Genomic DNA, 17,203 nt, shown 5'->3' on the forward strand with positions numbered 1-17,203 from the left:
TTTAGGCCGCCATCTTTTCTCTTTTCTTTTCTCTTCTCTTCTCTTTTCTTTCGACCAAGTCTTGCTCTGTCGCCTAAGCTGGAGTGCCATAGTGTGAACTCAGCTCACTGCAACCTCTGCCTCTGGGGTTCAAGCGATTCTCCTACTTTAGCCTCCCGAGTAGCTGGAACTACAGGTGCGTACGTACCACCATGCCTGAGTAACTTTTAAAAGTTTTTAGTAGAGATGGAGTTTTGCCATGATGGCCAGGCTGGTCTCAAACTCCTGGCTTCAAGTGATCCATCCTCCGACCTCAGCCTTCCAAAGTGCTGGGATTACAGGCATGAGCCACCACACGCAGCCCGTATTTTTTTTCTTTCAGAACTTAAAAGATGTCATCCTAAAAGAGTCTTCTGGCTTTCATGGGAAAGTTTAGCAATCAGTGTTCTTGCTGTTCTCCTGTAAGTATGGGTCTTCTTTCTCGGCTTTGTGTAAGATTTACTGTTTATCTTTGGTTTTCAGCAACTTGGCTATTATATGCCTACACTTGGTTTCTAATTTATCATGCTTGTCAGCCTTCTTGAATCTTTGAACGATCTTTCCTGTTTTGGCAAATTGCCAGTCACTATAGTTTCAGAAATTGCTTTCCCTATTCTTTTCTCTGTTTCTGGAACTCCTATAAGATATATATTAGGGGGCCAGGCACGATGGCTCACACCTATAATCCCAGCATTTTGGGAGGCTGAGGTGGGCAGATCACAAGGTCAGGAGTTTGAGACCAGCCTGGCCAACATGGTGAAACCCTGTCCCTACTAACAATACAAAAATTAGCCAGGCATGATGGTGCGCACCTGTAGTCCCAGCTGCTCGGGAGGCTGAGGCAGGAGAATTCCTTGAACCCAGGAGGCGGAGGTTGCAGTGAGCTGAGATCGTGCCACTGCACTCCAGCCTGGGTGACAGAGTGAGACTTTGTCTCAAAAAAAAAAAAAAAAAAGATATATATTAGGCCATTTGACTTTGTCCTACATGTCTTGAATGCTCTCTTCTGTTTTGTTTTTTTTTTCATTTTTTTCTCTATGTGCTTCATTTAGAATATTTTCTGTTTACTGTCTCAGTTATCTAATCCTATGTTTTGCTGTGTTTAGTCTGTTAAATTCATCTGATAAGTTTTTATTTTCTAATACTTCATATTTCAGTTCTAGAATGCCCATTTGATTCTTTTTCTATAGGTTACAATTCTCTTTTGAAATTATCTATCTTTCCATTTTGCCCAGCTTTTACTCTACTTCAACATCCTTATAATCATTATTTTGAAGTCCTTGACTGCTAATTCTAACACCTGGATCATCTATGGGACTGCTTCTATTATATAATTTTTTCTCAATTATCAGATACTTTTCCTGCCTCTTCATGTGCTTTGTGATTGTTTCTAACTATATGCTGGATGTTGTTTAAAAACATAAACTGAAGTCAATGTTACTGCCCCCAAGATAAGATATACTCTTTTTTTCTATTTGCCTAATAAGGCAAATAAGGTGAGGCAGTTATCATCTCAATTCAATCAGGAATTGAGCTATGCTCTGGCATTGGTTAGACTCAGCCCACCTCTGATTTTAAATGTTTCAAGGGGAAGACTCTTTGTGTGCTTATGGCCTGTTTCCATAGTGGTACCTTGTCTCCTAAGCATTTTCGGACTGTAGGAAACTTCATTTTGCCTTTGCAGGCCAATCTCTAGTCTCCTGAGTGGCCCTGGCACTCAGCAGATGTCTTGAGTAGAACAGCAGTCAGTTGGTTGTGACAGCCCATGTGCTATCAGAAGCTTCACTGTGCCTAAGGAAAGCCTGATCTTTAGCACTTACCCAAACTCAGCAAATAACCCTGATATGGTTTGGCTCTGTGTCCCCACCCAAATCTTATCTTGTAGCTCCCATAATTCCCACATGTTGTGGGAGGGACCTGGTGGAAGATGATTGAATTAGGGGGGGTGGGTCTTTCCTGTACTATTCTTGTGATAGTGAATGGGTCTCATGAGATCTGATGGTTTTAGAAAATGGGAGTTGCCCTGCACAAACTCTCTCTTTACCTGCTGCCATCCATGTAAGATGTGGTTTGCTCCTCCTTGCCCTCTGTCTTAATCTTGAGGCTTCTCTAGCTATGTGGAACTGTGAGTTCTCCATTAAACCTCTTTCCTTTGTAAATGGTCCAGTCTCAGGTATGTCTTTTGCAGTGTAAAAACAGACTAATACAAACCCCTAAGAAAGAAAATGGCCAATAATCTCAACTTCCCTGGGAAGGAATCTTTTCTCTCTTAACTTTTAGTTCTTTTAATCTTCTTTGCTTCTACAGCTCTCCAATATCTTTCAAAATATGATTTTTATAATTCATTCATTTTTTTCACTTTTTTTTTTTTTTTAAAGAGACAGGGTCTCACCATGTTGCCCAGGCTGGTCTCGAGTTCCTGAGCTCAAGTGATCCTCCTGCCTAAACCTACCAAAGTGTTGGGATTACATGCATGAGCCATGATGCCCAGCTCATGTTTTTCCTCTGGATGTAAAGTGATAAACTGTAACTTCCTACTACATTTTACTCAAAAGTAGAAGTTTTCTTATGTTCTTTTCCAGTTAATTAGTTCACATAGGATTCAAACAAGGTCCATGCATTGCACGTAGTTGATATAACGCTTAAGTCTCCTGGTTTATAGGTTCCTCCTCCCTCTTTGTTTTTGTTGTTGTTATGTTTGTTTTTCATCTTTTTTTTTTTTTTTTTTTTTTAATATGTGGTCTTTCTATGTTGCCCAGGCTGGTCTCTAACTCCTGGGCTCAAGTGATCCTCCTGTGTCAGCCTCCCAAGTTGCTGGGACTATAGGCACATACCACCATGCCCAGCTGTTTTTCATCTTAGTTGTTAAAGAAACTGGTTCATTTGTTCCTTTGAATTTTCTGGATTCTACTAATTAGATTCTCCTAGTGTTATTTAACATGTTCCTCTGCTCCTTGTATTTACTACAATCTACCAGATCTAGAGGACTGATAATATTCAGGTTCAATTTTTTGGCATAATTACTTTATAGGTGGTACTATGTCGAGTCGGCCCTCCATATTCATGAGTTCCACGTCTGCAGATTCAACCAAGCAGGTATAAAAAATATTTGGGGGCGGGTTGTGGTGGCTCACACCTGTAATCCCACCACTTTGGGAGGCTGACGTGGGAAGATCACTTGAGGCCAGGAGTTCAAGACTGGCCTGGGCAACATAGCAAGACCCTGTCTTTACAAAAATAAAAGAACAGGCCCAGCTGCAAAACTAAAAAATTATTTAAAAAATAGGCCCAGCTAAACCCAACCTAAATTGCAGAATTATTAGCAAATCCATGATTATTGTTTTAAGCTACTAAATTTTGGGGTGGTTTGTTACGCAGCAATAGATTACTAAAACACATAGTATCTAGGATATGGTGAGCATTCCAATAAATGTTTAATTAAATTGTAAGAGATTAGATGGGTAATTTGACTAGTCTGCCCTCGTGGTCCTTCCAACCACTGAAATTCTATGGCCCTGATAATACCTTGGATTATGCCATTATTCTCTACCTCTGCTAATGAGTCACATCTGGATGCAATATAGTTGAGTCCTTGGACTTTGTGACACTTAACACATATAGAGACAGCTACCTGGGGTCACTTTATTTTTTGACAGTCTCTTTCAAACCGACTTTTTTGCAGTACTGTGGAATCCACTTAGATATTCACATATGAAAATCATACCTCAACCGCCATTTACTGTAGAACACAAGCTGTTTTGAGGGAAAGTAATGGAAGTATTTGTGCTTCCAAGACATTTGTACTTTCCAACTTATTCTTTACCCATTTTGCAGCCTTTAGAATTTTTCTCCAGTTTCTTATTAGAGAGAGAAAACCATGATGACCATGCTGCAAGAAGTGAGCTAACTAATCCAAACTATACCATTTGGTAAAGTTTGAAATGGCTTAGAATTTTGGGTGATCTGCATGTTGGAAGACTTAGCCTTTGAATTGTTAATCACTTTACCCTTTCTTTAGTGCTGTACTATTTACGATGAGTTAATCAATTTTCCTTATTTGATTACTTTGGGAGGGGCTCAATGCTATGGGTTTATACCAGAATATTTTTAAAAGACGGAGTATAGTCCAAGCATCTGGTTGGTCTTTCTGAGGTCATGCATCAAAGCCAATATTTTACCATTAATATGGTTTGGCTCTGTGTCTCCATCCAAATCTCATCTTGAATTGTAATCCGAATTGCAGTTGCCATATGGGAGGGACCTGGTGGGAGGTGATTGGATCATGGGGGCAGTTTCCCCCATGCTGTTCTCGTGATAGTGAGTTCTCACGAGAGCTGGTGGTTTTAAAAGTGTTTGGCAGCTCCCCTTTTGCTCTCTCCTGCCACCTTGTGAAGAAGGTGCCTGCTTCCTCTTTGCCTTCCACCATGATTGTAAGTTTCCTGAGGGCTCCCCAGTCATGTGGAACTGTGAGTCAATTAAACCTCCTGATATGGTTTAGCTGTGTCCCCACCAAATCTCAACTTTAATTGTGTCTCCCAGAATTCCCGCGTGTTGTGGGAGGGTCCCAGGGGGAGGTAATTGAATCATGGGGGCCAGTCTTTCCTGTGCTATTCTTGTGATAGTGAATAAGTCTCACAGGATCTGATGGTTTTATCAGGGATTTCTGCTTTTGCTTCCTCTTCATTTTCTCTTGCCACCGCCATGTAAGAAGTGCCTTTTGCCTCCTTCCATGATTCTGAAGCCTCCCAAGCCATGTGGAACTGTAAATTCAGTTAAACCTCTTTTTCTTCTCAGTCTCAGATATGTCTTTACCAGCAGCATGAAAACGGACTAATACAGTAAATTGGTACCAGTAGAGTGGGTTGCTGCTGAAAAGATACCTGAAAATGTAGAAGCAACTTTGGAACTGGGTAACAGGCAGAGGTTGGAACAGTTTGGAGGGCTCAGAAGAAGACAAGAAAATGTGGGAAAATTTGGAACTCCCTAGAGACTTGTTGAATGACTTTGCCCAAAACGCTGATAGTGATATGAACAATAAAGTCCAGGCTGAGGTGGTCTCAGATGGAGATGAGGAACTTGTTGGGAATTGGAACAAAGGTGACACTTGTTATGTTTTAACAAAGAGACTGGTGGCATTTTGCCCCCGCCCTGGAGATTTGTGGAACTTTGAACTTGACAGAGATGATTTAGGGTATCCGGCAGAAGAAATTTCTAAGCAGCAAAGCATTCAAGAGGTGACTTGAGTACTGTTAAAGGCATTCAGTTTTATAAAAGAAGCAAAGCATACAAGTTCAGAAAATTTGCAGCCTGACAATGTGATAGAAAAGAAAAACCAATTTTCTGGAGAGAAATTCAAGCTGGCAGCAGAAGTAGCAAGGAGCCTAATGTTAATCCCCAAGACCATGGGGAAAATGTCTCCAGGCCACGTCAGAGACCTTCACAGCAGCCCCTCCAATCACAGGCCTGGAGGCCCAGGAAGAAAATGTGGTTTCATGGGTCGGACCCAGGTCCCTGTGCTGTGCGCAGCCTAGGGACTTGGTGCCCCGTGTCCCAGCTGCCCTGGTCATGGCCAAAAGGGGCCAACATAGAGCTCGAGCTGTGGCTTCAGAGGGTGGAAGCCCCAAACCTTGGCAGCTTCCACATGGTGTTGAGCCTGTGGGTGCACAGAAGTCAAGAATGGAGGTTTGGGAACCTCTGCCTAGGTTTCAGAAGATTTGTGGAAATGCCTGGATGCCTAGGCAAAAGATTGCTGTAGGTGCGGGGCCCTCATGGAAAATCTCTGCTAGGGCAGTGCAGAAGGGAAATGTGGGGTTGGAGCCCCCACACAGAGTCCCTACTGGGGCACTGTCTAGTGGAGCTGTGAGAATAGGGCCAACATCCCCTAGACCCCGGAATGGTAGATCCACTGACAGCTTGCACTGTGCACCTGGAAAAGCTACAGACACTCAACACTAGCCCATGAATGCAGCCAGGAGGGAGGCTGTACCCTGCAAAGCCACAGCGGTGGGGCTGCCCAAGACCATGGGAACCCACCTCTTACATAACCTGGATGTGAGACCTGGAGTCAAAGGAGATCATTTTGGAGCTTTGAAATTTGACTGCCCCACCGGATTTTGGGCTTGCATGGGCCCTGTACACCCTTTGTTTTGGCCAATTTCTCCCATTTGGAATGGCTGTATTTACCCAATACCTGTACTCCCATTATATCTAGGAAGTAACTAGCTTGCTTTCGATTTTATAGGCTCATAGGCGGAAGGGACTTGCCTTGTCTCAGATGAGACTTTGGACTGTGGACTTTTGTGTTAATGCTGAAATGCGTTAAGACTTTGGGGGACTGTTGGTAAGCCATGACTTGTTTTGAAACTTGAGGACATGAGATTTAGAGGGGTCGGGGTGGAATGATTTGTTTGGGAGCTGTGTCCCGACCAAATCTCAACTTTAATTATATCTCCCAGAATTCCCACATGTTGTGGGAGGGACCCAGGGGAGGTAATTGGATCATGGGGGCTGATCTTTCCCATGCTATTCTCATGATAGTGAATAGTCTCACGAGATCTGATGGTTTTATCAGGGGTTTCTGCTTTTGCTTCTTCCTCATTTTCTCTTGCCGCCACCATGTAAGAAGTGCCTTTCACCTCCCACCATGATTCTGAGGCCTCCCAAGCCATGTGGAACTGTAAGTTCAATTAAACCTCTTTTTCTTCCCAGTCTCAGATATGTCTTTATCAGCAGCATGAAAATGATCTAATACACCTCCTTTCTTTATAAATTACCTGGTTTCAGGTAGTATCTTTATAGCAGAGTGAAAACAGACTAATACAGCCTTGTTGCAGTTGTGGCAGAAAGGACCCAAGTCTAGACTCTATGACTTAATGGTGCAAGTGTCAGAAGCCATTGATTCTGTGTTTACAGACTTTACTCTAATGGATACATGGGACTAGAAGGGAACTGGAGTGAGAAGGCAGCAGCCCGCAGAAACTGGGCTCTCTGTGCACTTCTTAGTCTCCTGTTATAAATGTGAAATATTTCCTTGGCTTTGGCAGATTTCTGTGCCTGTCCCTGCCATCCTGACAACTTATTCCTGGTTTGACATTTCTAGTTGAGCCCTTGGTATCATAGCCTCCATCTAGTTGTGCCCCAGGATATTCAGCTTCTGTTCTCATCCATGGCCACCGCTCTTGGTCTCCCATTTGGTCCTGCTCTTCTAGCAGTCATTGGAACTTGCTTTAAGCCTATCTCCTACTCATCCTTCAGATCTCAAGTCATATGTCATTGCCTTAGGAAGAACTTCCTTGAGACTCAAGACTAGGTCAGGTCTCTTGATACATGCCCCAAGAGTTTCTTGTGTTTCACCTTCACAATTTGTAATTTATTGCTTTTCACAATTTGTAATTATTTTTGTCATCTGTTCTATACTCATCCTATATCTTCAGCACCTGGGACAGTGCTTAGCACAGAGTAGGTGTTCAATGAATGTGTTCAGTAAACATGAAACAATGAAGCTTGTGACTTCGGCCCCTACCTCTTTTTGTATTTACAAGGTCATATTGCACATTATATCTCAGTTTATGCATGTATAAATTAGGATAATATTATTTTACCTACCTCACAGTTCAAGGTGCTATGCATGTAGCAGATGCATGTAACAAAATGCTTGTAGAATGAGTGAATGCATGTGCTATCTCTATGATAGAAGAAATCTATATTTTAACTAAGATTTATTTCACTTAACAAGAGAAATGGAGTACCCAAACAGGAGGACTCATGTTTTTTGAGCTGGAAATAAAATTCAGGATTTCATATACCTTTGCCCAGGGGTCTATATTTTTATTCTGGTCATACTTTAATACTAGACATATTTTAAATGGGGAAGGGGGAAATTTTTTGAATGGATTTGGACAAAACTAGTAATGATTGACTTTTCCAACTTCTAGGCTGGTTGTGGCTGTCACAGATTTTAACTCCTCGGTGCACCAAGAGTACAGATTCCAAATTGCCTATATCTTAAAAACTTGTAAGAAAGAAGCAATGGTGAATGTGAATCTGAACACCAGGGAGAGTTCCAGAAAGGGAATTCCCATCAGTTGGTACTACTAATTGGCCTTATGAAACCAGTGGCAGGATAAGATCTTGACCTCTGAGAATGACAGCAAAAGTGCTCTCAGCTTAGCAGGACCTGGCACTACAAGTCTCACAGGCTGGCTTACCTTTGGCCTGGATTAACCTGCCTGTTTTCCCCATTTCCCCTATCAGTACAGGGAAAATACCTTGCATATAAAATACAAATGCTACTTAATTTTTCTTTTTCTTGTTCATCTCTTCTCCATGATGTCCACTCCCTTCCAGGATCCCTCCCATTTGACATTTCCTTCAGGATACAGAATACAGAGAAGGGAGAAGGCGCAGGAAGGATCCAAATGTTACTAGAGTTATACATTTTATTTGAGCTTCATCTCTTTGGAGAAAGGGGAACAGGGATGAGAGGATTAAGTTAGAGATGGTCTGGCACAAAGCCCAGATATGCGGGGTGTGTGAAGAAGGAAATTCATGACTAGAATATATGCTGAAGGTGAAATGAGGGGAGCCTGGATAGGGAATTCAGAGATAATTGTTGGCATTTAGTAATGTGATTTGGGAGTATGATCCCAGCGCAGAGCAAGGAAGAAGGCTGGCAGGTAGTAGGAGTCACAGTCAGGAAGGAAGTACTGCTAGTTCGTATCCAGTCTAGGTCTCTGGACAATTGACCCCTTTTTGGGTAGGAGGATTTGCCAGCATTATCTGACCCCTTATTTCTAGTTCATCTCCTAGACATCTTCATTGCTGTTGCCCTCCGGTGAGTATGAATCCATAGGATGGCGTCTCCTCTCCACTGACCACGTCCGAGTCTGAGTCTGAGACTGGGTGGAAGCCATAGACGGATGATACATAGGCCAGTAATGCTGCTGAAGAAAAGTGTGAGCTCTTGGCCTAGATTTAGGGTTGGGCTCCATCTCAGGCTCAGTCTCAGGCTGGGGCTCCATCTCGGTCTGGGTCTTGGTCTCGGTCTCAGCCTTGGGCTCCATTTCAGGCTCCAGCTCCCGATCCAGGTCTAGGTCCAGACCCAGCCCAGCCTCTTGTTCTGATTCCAACTCCAAATCCAACTCCAACTCCTCTTCTACAGGCTGTTGGATCTTGATGAAGCCTGGACTTACATTTTTTTGGCTTCCTAGAAAACTGCTGCTCATTTTATATCTTGAATTGTCATTCTGAAATACAATTAGGTGGATTAAAATTTCTAATTAAATTTAACCTTCTGCTGAACGCAGTGGCTCATACCTCTAATCCCAGCACTTTGAGAGGCTGGGGCAGGAGAATCGCTTTAGCCCAGGAGTTCAAGGCCAGCCTGGGCAACATAGTGAAACTTCTATCTTAACAAATAATAATAATAATAATAATAATTATTATTATTATTATTTAAAAAACTAGTTGGGCATGATGGCGCATGCCTGTAGTCCTAGGTACTCAGGAGGCTGAGGCAGGAGGATTGCTTGAGGCTGAGACTGCAGTGAGCTGTGTTTGCACCGCTGCACTCCAGCCTGAGCAACACAGTGAGACTTTGTCTCAAAAAACAAACAAACAAAAAAACCCAGAATTTTAATTTTTGAGCAGTCAAGGAATTTCAGAATACAACAGGACTTAAGGTACCAGAACCATGGGTTCCTTGCAGAGTAGAAAATATTTCTTGCCTAAATCTACTTTTCTGTTTATTATTATTATTAATTTTGACACAGAGTCTTGCTCTGTTGCCCAGGCTGGAGTGCAGTGGCATGATCTTGGCTCACTGCAACCTCTACTTCCCGAATTCAAGTGATTCTCTTGCCTCAGCCTCCCAAGTAGTTGGGACTACAGATATGCACCACCACGACTGGCTAATTTTTGTATTTTTAGTAGAGACAGAGTTTCACCATGTTGGCCCGGCTGGTCTCAAACTCCTGAGCTCAAGTGATCCACCTGCCTCGGCCTCCCAAAGTGCTGGGATTACAGGCATGAGCCACTGCGCCCAACCTTTATTTATTTTTCATTAAAATTTTTTTTAAATTTTCTTTAAAATGACAATGACATCATCCATAAATCTGCTTTTCAACTTCTTTCTACCTTCTGGTTTCTCAGTTACTCACTATTCTTCAGACTCAATCAATTTCCAACTTAGAATTTCTCTGGCTTTTCTAGCTAGACCGGATTTCATGACCAACCATTTAAAACAGCAATGGACTTAACAACATTCTGAAACATCTTGTCTTCTTGATCTTACTTGTCTTGCCAACCCCCAGTGCAATCCTTGACAGGGCATATAAGGCTGTGTGTGACCTGGCCTCTTGCCATTCTTCTTTAGCTTTATTCCAGCTGTGGTCCCCGCCCTTTGCTCTCACCATAAAGTTACCCAGAGTTGCCTGACTACTGCTCAGCTTTGTGCATGCCATTCCCTTTGCCTACCTTGTCCTCCTCCATCTTGTCCACATCCACTTAGTCATCACCCCAGATTCAGAGCCAAGATGACCAGGCAGGACCACAGCTTCTTTTGTGTTCCAACTACATCTCATTCACACTTCCATCATAGTACCAGTAACATATTCTTTATTTATTTACAAACCTACTCCTTACTAGACTCTAAGCTCCTTGTGGTATATGACAGGGCCTGGTTCTTGATATCCCCAGTACCAGACACTGAGCTTGTCACATAGCAGGTGCCCACAGGCCTTGCATCAGCCTTGAATCAGCCTGTAACAGCATTCCTCAAAATTAAACACTTCAACTTTCCTGAAACATTTTCTTCACGACCACCATATGACACTCTTCTGCTTTTCCTCCTTCCTTCCTGGTTGCTGCTCCTTGGTCTTTTTGCTATCTCCTCTCCTTCTACTGGACTTCTAGATGTTGGTATGCCCCAGGGCTTGATCCTGGGACCTTTCTCTTGTCTATCTATGCTCTCTCCATAGGGACTTTTATTTTGGGCCCATAATTTTCATTACCATCTATATGCTGATGCTGATGATTCTTTGGTTATAACCCTTCCCCTGATCTGCAGGTTCATAAATTCACTTCCATTCTTGACATCTCCATTTGAATGTTTAATAGGCCACTTGAATTTTTTTGTTTTGTTTTGTTTTGTTTTAGACAGAGTATCACTCTGTTGCCCAGGCTGGAGTACAGTGGCATGATCTTGGCTCACTGCAACTTCCGCCTCCCAGGTTCAAGTGATTCTCCTGCCTCAGGCTCCCAAGTAGCTGGAATGACAGGCATGCGCCACCACACCCGACTAATTTTCGTATTTTTAGTTGAGAATAGGATTCACCATGTTGGCCAGGCTAGTCTCGAACTCCTGGCCTCAAGTGATCCACCTGCCTCACCTCCCAAAGTGCTAGGATTACAGGCGTGAGGCCAGGCATTTTGAATTCAATACACATGAAATAGAACTTGCTCCTCTCCTAGTCTTCCCTATCTTAAATAGTAGAAAACAATTGACATATTCAATACCAAGTCTTAATATAAGAATGTTAGTACATTAGGAAAATATTTTTTAAGAACATAGTAGATAATGTCCATCTTTTTTTTTGACCGGGTCTTACTCTGTCATCCAGGCCAGAGTGCAGTGGCATAATCAAAGCTCACTGTGACCTCAAACTACTGGGCTCAAGCAATCCTTCTGCCTCAAGCTCCCAAGTAGCTAGGATTACAGGTATGCACCATCATACCTGGCTGATTTTTAATTTTTTTTTTCAAGATAAGAGTCTCACTATGTTGTCCAGGTTGCTCTGAAATTCCTGGCCTCAAGTGATTCTTCTGCCTCAGTCTCCCAAAGTGCTGACATTACAGGCATGAGTTACTACGGCTGGCTGATATGTCCATCTTAAACCAGCATCACCACTCGTCTTTTATTTTTTAATTTTTTTTTGAAACAGGGTCTCGCTCTGTTGCCCAGGCTGGAGTGCAGTGGCAGGATCTCAGCCCACTGCAACCTCTGCTTCCTGGGTTAAAGTGATTCTCATGCCTTGGCCTCCTGAGTAGCTGGGGTTATAGGCACGCGCCACCATGCCCAGCTAATTTTTTTGTATTTTTAGTAGAGACGGGGTTTTGTCATGTTGGCCAGGCTGGTCTCAAACTCCTGGCCTCAAGTGATCCGCCTTCCTTGGCCTCCCGAAGTGCTAGGATTGCAGGCATGAGCCACCACACTTGGCCACCACTAGTCTTAATAGAGACACACAAGGATCCTTCTCATTAAATTCAGGAATAAGACAACATTCATCATTATTACTTGTTCTGAGAGGTTTAGTTAATGCAATAATATATGATATTGAAATAAGAATTCTAACAATTGGAACATAAGAGATTAGTATTATTTTTAGAAAATATTTTCCTATTTGGAAAACCCAAAGAATTAACAGTGAAACCTCTTAGGAATAGTAAAGTGATTCACAAAGGTAGCCAAATAATTTAATAAAAACCAATGAGTTTCCTATATGTTAGCAATTGCCAGTTAGAAAATATAATGGAAATGGCCAGGTGTGGTGGCTCATGCCTGTAATCCCAGCACTTTGGGAGGTGGAGGTGGGTGGATTGCTTGAGCCCAGGAGTTTAAGACTAGCCTGGGCAACATGGCAAAACCCCGTCTCTGTGAAAGATACAAATATTAGCTGGGCATAGTGGTGTGCGTCTGTACTCCCAAATACTCAGGAGGCTGAGGTTGGAGGATTGCTTGAGCCTGAGAGGCCGAGGCTGTGGTGCACTGTGATCATGCCACTGCACTTCAGCCTGGGTGACAGAGGGAGACCTTGTCTCAAAAAAACAAAAAAGTAAAACATATAAAGTATCTAAGATTTTCCCATGTGAAGAAAGTCACAAAACCTTACTATGAATGAAACATTTAAGAAGACAATAAATGTAGAGACAGTTCATGTTTCTGGATAAGAAGAATGAATACTATAAAGATATAAATTCTCAAGGGATTTTATATTTTTAATACAACTCTAATGATTATTTCAATAAGATTTGTTTTTGTGGGGTGGGGACCTGACAAAAGATTCAAAAGTTGGTTTGGAAGAATAAATTGGTGAGAATGACTTAGCAAATTTTGAAATAGAACACTGATGACATAGGACTTCTTAACCAAATGTTAAAGTGTATTATACAGCAATACTAATAAAAACAGTGTGATGGCTAGGCACGATGGCTCACATCTGTAATCCCAGCATTTTGGGAGGCTAAAGTGGGCAGATCACCTGAGGTCAGGAGTTCGAGACCAGCCTGGGCAACATGGTGAAACCTCGTCTCAAATAAAAATACAAAAATAAGCCAGGTGTGGTGGCACATGCCTGTAAGCCCAGCTACTCAGGAGGCTGAGGCAGGACAATCATGTGAACCTGGGAGGCGGAGGTTGCAGTGAGCCGAAATTGTGCCACTGCACTCCAGACTGGGCGACAAAGTGAGACTCTGTCTCAAAAAACAAAAACAAAAACAAAAAACACTGTGATACTGAAGCTATACAGAAAAATGACATCCACAACTAAACTAGAAATACACTTTAGTTTTCATAAGAATATAATATTTTATGAAAATAACATATCAGTAGGGGAAAGAAGGCTTATTCAATAGATGGTTGGATGGTGGTATGATTTGCATGTGTGGCTTCCAAAATCCATCCACATTGTGGTGGTATTAAGAGGTGAGGCCTTTGGGGAGTGATTAAGTCATAAGGGCTCTGCCCTTGTGAATGGATTAGTGCCTTATAAAAGGGCTGGAGGGCTAGCATAAACCCTTTTGTCCTTCCACCTTCTGCCATGTGGAGATGCTGCTGAGAGAAGATGGAAGAAGCCCTCAGCAGACACTGAAACTGCCAGGACCTTGATCTTGGACTTCTCGCATTCAGAACTGTGAGAAATAAATATCTATTATTTACAAATTACCCAGTCTCAGATATTTTGTTATAGTAGCACTAATGAACTAAGATAGATGGCATATAGCCCAAAATAGTTAGCTACATAGATAAAAAATAAAGATTAAGCCTGAGTGCAGTGGCTCATGCCTGTAATCCCAGCACTTTGGGAGGCTGGGGCGGGTAGATCACGAGGTCAGGAGTTCAAGACCAGCCTGGCCAACATAGTGAAACCCTGTCTCTACTAAAAATACAAAAATTATCCAGGTGTGGTGGCGGGCGCCTGTAGTCCCAGCTACCTGGAAGGCTGAGGCAGGAGAATCGCTTGAACCCAGGAGGCAGAGGTTGCAGTGAGCCGAGACCATGCCATTGCACTCCAGCCTGGGTGACAGAATGAGACTGTCTCAAAAATAAAAAAAAAAAAAAGATTACCCTTCAATACCTGTATACTGAAATACATTCTATTTACATTAAAGAGTATAACATATAAAAAATAAAAACATAAAAATCTAGAAAATGTGTCTTATTTACCTTCTAAGAGGGAATGACTTTCTAAATAAAAAGTAAATATAATAAGAAAAGGAAATATTAATAGATATGACTAAATATGTAAAAACAAATATATCGAGTATCATAATTATAAATTAAAAAATAGAGAAACTTCCATTTATAGTAAAAGCAGACTGCATAATTCAAACCAATTAGTCATTACTAATTATTAACTACTAGTTAACTAGTTGTTTTTTATTAACTACCAGTTAACTAGTTGTGTGTGTGTGTGTGTGTTTTTGTTTTTTTTTTTAGAGTCTCACTCTGTCGCCCAGTCTGGAGTGCAGTGGCGCGATCTCGGCTCACTGCAACCTCTGCCTCCTGGGTTCAAGCGATTCTCCTGCCTCAGCCTCCCAAGTAGCTGGGACTACAGGCGCGTGCCACCACGCCCGGCTAATTTTTTTGTATTTTCAGTAGAGATGGGGTTTCACCAGGATGGTCTCGATCTCCTGACCTAGTGATTCGCCTGCCTTGGCCTCCCAAAGTGCTGGGATTACAGGCGTGAGCCATCCCGCCCGCCCGTTGTACGGTCTTAACTGTTTCAGATGTGGTGTCTCATTTCATCAACTAGGCTTTGTTTAATAATGATTTCTAGTCATTAGATAATATTAGATAATATTTTAGTGCCCATCTGTTTTAATTTCCTTTTTTTGTTTTTGGAAACCTTTAACCTACACAGGTACTGATTTGAAAATGCTAAAGTAGGCCCAGGTCTCAGTATTTTTTTTTTTTTTTAGACAGAGTCTCACTCTGTCGCCCAGGCTGGAGTGCAGTGGCGTGATCTCAGCTCACTGCAACCTCTGCCTCCCGGGTTCAAGCAATTCTGCCTCAGCCTCCCAAGCAACTGGGACTACAGGTGCCCGCCACCATGCCTGGCTAATTTTTGTAGTTCTAGTAGAGAAGGAGTTTCACCATGTTGGCTAGGATGGTCTCGAACTCCTGATCTCATGATCTACCTGCCTCGGCCTCCCAAGGTGCTAGGATTACAGGCGTGAGCCATCGCACTCAGCCAGGTCTCAGTATTAATAAAAGGCTGAAAATTCAGACTTATATATTATTCTCCTTTGCATTTGGTCAGCTTGAGTAAATCTCATACCACAACAATGTAAAGGTAATAAAGCTGAGGTATTAGACAAGATTATAGATCTGAATCTCTGCTAGTTCATTAGTATTATTATTCATCCCAAGAGTGGGTGGGGTGGGGAGGAATTCTAAAGGTATAGCTAGGGGAGACATTTAGAATATTTAGCAACTGGTAATAGACACTAACCAAGAATGCCGTAGAAGGATCCTTGAGGTCTGTGCTGGGTTGGGCAAACCCTCTCTTCAGTTAGGGAAATTTCTTGAATGGAACCCTGATGCCATGACAGTGAGGGCACTTGGCTGCTCAGATCCACTGCTATTTACCAAGTGGTGAGGGTGCATTTCAACATCCCAGATTCTGGTACAGCCATACTAAATACCTTTCCTGGACATTATTCCTCTATCTGATCAGGTATCCTGACTCCCAGCCCCCAGCCACCCCTCACCCATCCCCCCACTGCCCTCAATCCCTTCCCCCAACCTCATGCTTTGTCTGTTTGTCCGACCTTGTCTGTTTCTGAGTAGGTTTCCCGTATCACTGTCTCAGATTCATCGATGTTTAACTCAGAGGAGCCTATGACCTTCCTTGACAAGGCAAACAGCACGGCGTCGTGAACGCTGAGGAACAGCTGGGTCTTGGTGATGCCAGCGTCAAAGAAATCATTCCTCTCAAATGCCCTGACTATGGAAGCTAAAAACCAAACCCAGAACACACACAATGTCAGATACTTGGGGAGCAGAGGACCCAGGGTGCAAAACAGCCCTCTCATAGGGTGAAGGATACTCACAGTGACACCCTGCAATGAGTATCAAAATGTTGGCGTTTTGAAAGGCATTGCATATCTGCGGGGGGAGAGAAAACCAGTATCAGAAGGCTTTATACTTGCTAGGAAAGGCCTTCTAATTAGCTAAGTTTTTGTTTTGTTTTGTTTTGGTTTTTTTGTGACAGAGTCTCACTCTGTCACCCAGATGGAGTGCAGTGGCATGATCTCGGCTCACTGCAACCTCCGCCTCCCAGGTTCAAGTGATTTGTCCACCTCAGCCTCCCAAGTAGCTGAGACTACAGGTGCATACCACCACACCTGGCTAATTTTTGTATTTTTAATAGAGACAGGGTTTCACCATATTGGCCAGGCTGGTCTCGAACTCCTGACTTCGTGATCTGCCTGCCTCGACGTCCCAAAATGCTGGGATTACAGGCGTGGGCCACTGCACCCAGCCAATTAGCTGAGTTTTAAAACCCCTTTGGCCCTTCACTTGTCTGGGGGTATATGTACCTTGCATCCCAATTCAGCTCTACAAACATTTGATGAGTGGAGTTCTCTATGCCGGAAAACATCTACAGTGCTGGGAATGCAAAAGAGAATCAGACCGCGTCATGTGAGGGTGGGGAGCAGGAGGGAGAGCTGCCCATAGTCTCAAGGGGATAAACAGTATACATCAAGACAGGACGTCTGCAGGAGGAAAGCCCTAGCATAGAGACAGGCACAGGTGTGAGGCAAACACTCTGGAGAGTCATCTCAAACAACCATATTTTGGCATGATGGCCTAGTGTTTGCATGAGACCCCCCTTCCCCCTGGAGTTTACTGAGCAGAGGAAGCAAGATGTGGCTCAGAGACGCTCAAGTGATGCAGTAGGGAACG

The 17,203-nt window shown here is 42.9% G+C and overlaps 1 protein-coding gene across 2 annotated transcripts in view; it reads right to left on the reverse strand.

The window, feature by feature from the left end:
• Nucleotides 1-8,442: 8,442 nt before the first annotated feature.
• The window catches only part of SLC26A8 (solute carrier family 26 member 8), an 81,205-nt gene continuing 72,444 nt past the window's right edge, over nt 8,443-17,203 (reverse strand). For both annotated transcript variants that reach the window (XM_009451129.5, XM_009451131.5), the window contains exons 18-20: nt 16,348-16,402; nt 16,066-16,250; nt 8,443-9,263 (exon numbers count right to left, since the gene is read on the reverse strand). In XM_009451129.5, coding sequence (XP_009449404.4) covers nt 8,823-9,263; nt 16,066-16,250; nt 16,348-16,402 — 681 coding nt within the window. In that variant the 3' untranslated portion in view covers nt 8,443-8,822. The remainder of the gene's footprint in view (nt 9,264-16,065; nt 16,251-16,347; nt 16,403-17,203) is intronic.

This window comes from Pan troglodytes, chromosome 5, assembly GCF_028858775.2.
Source record: "Pan troglodytes isolate AG18354 chromosome 5, NHGRI_mPanTro3-v2.0_pri, whole genome shotgun sequence".
NCBI lineage: Eukaryota > Metazoa > Chordata > Mammalia > Primates > Hominidae > Pan > Pan troglodytes.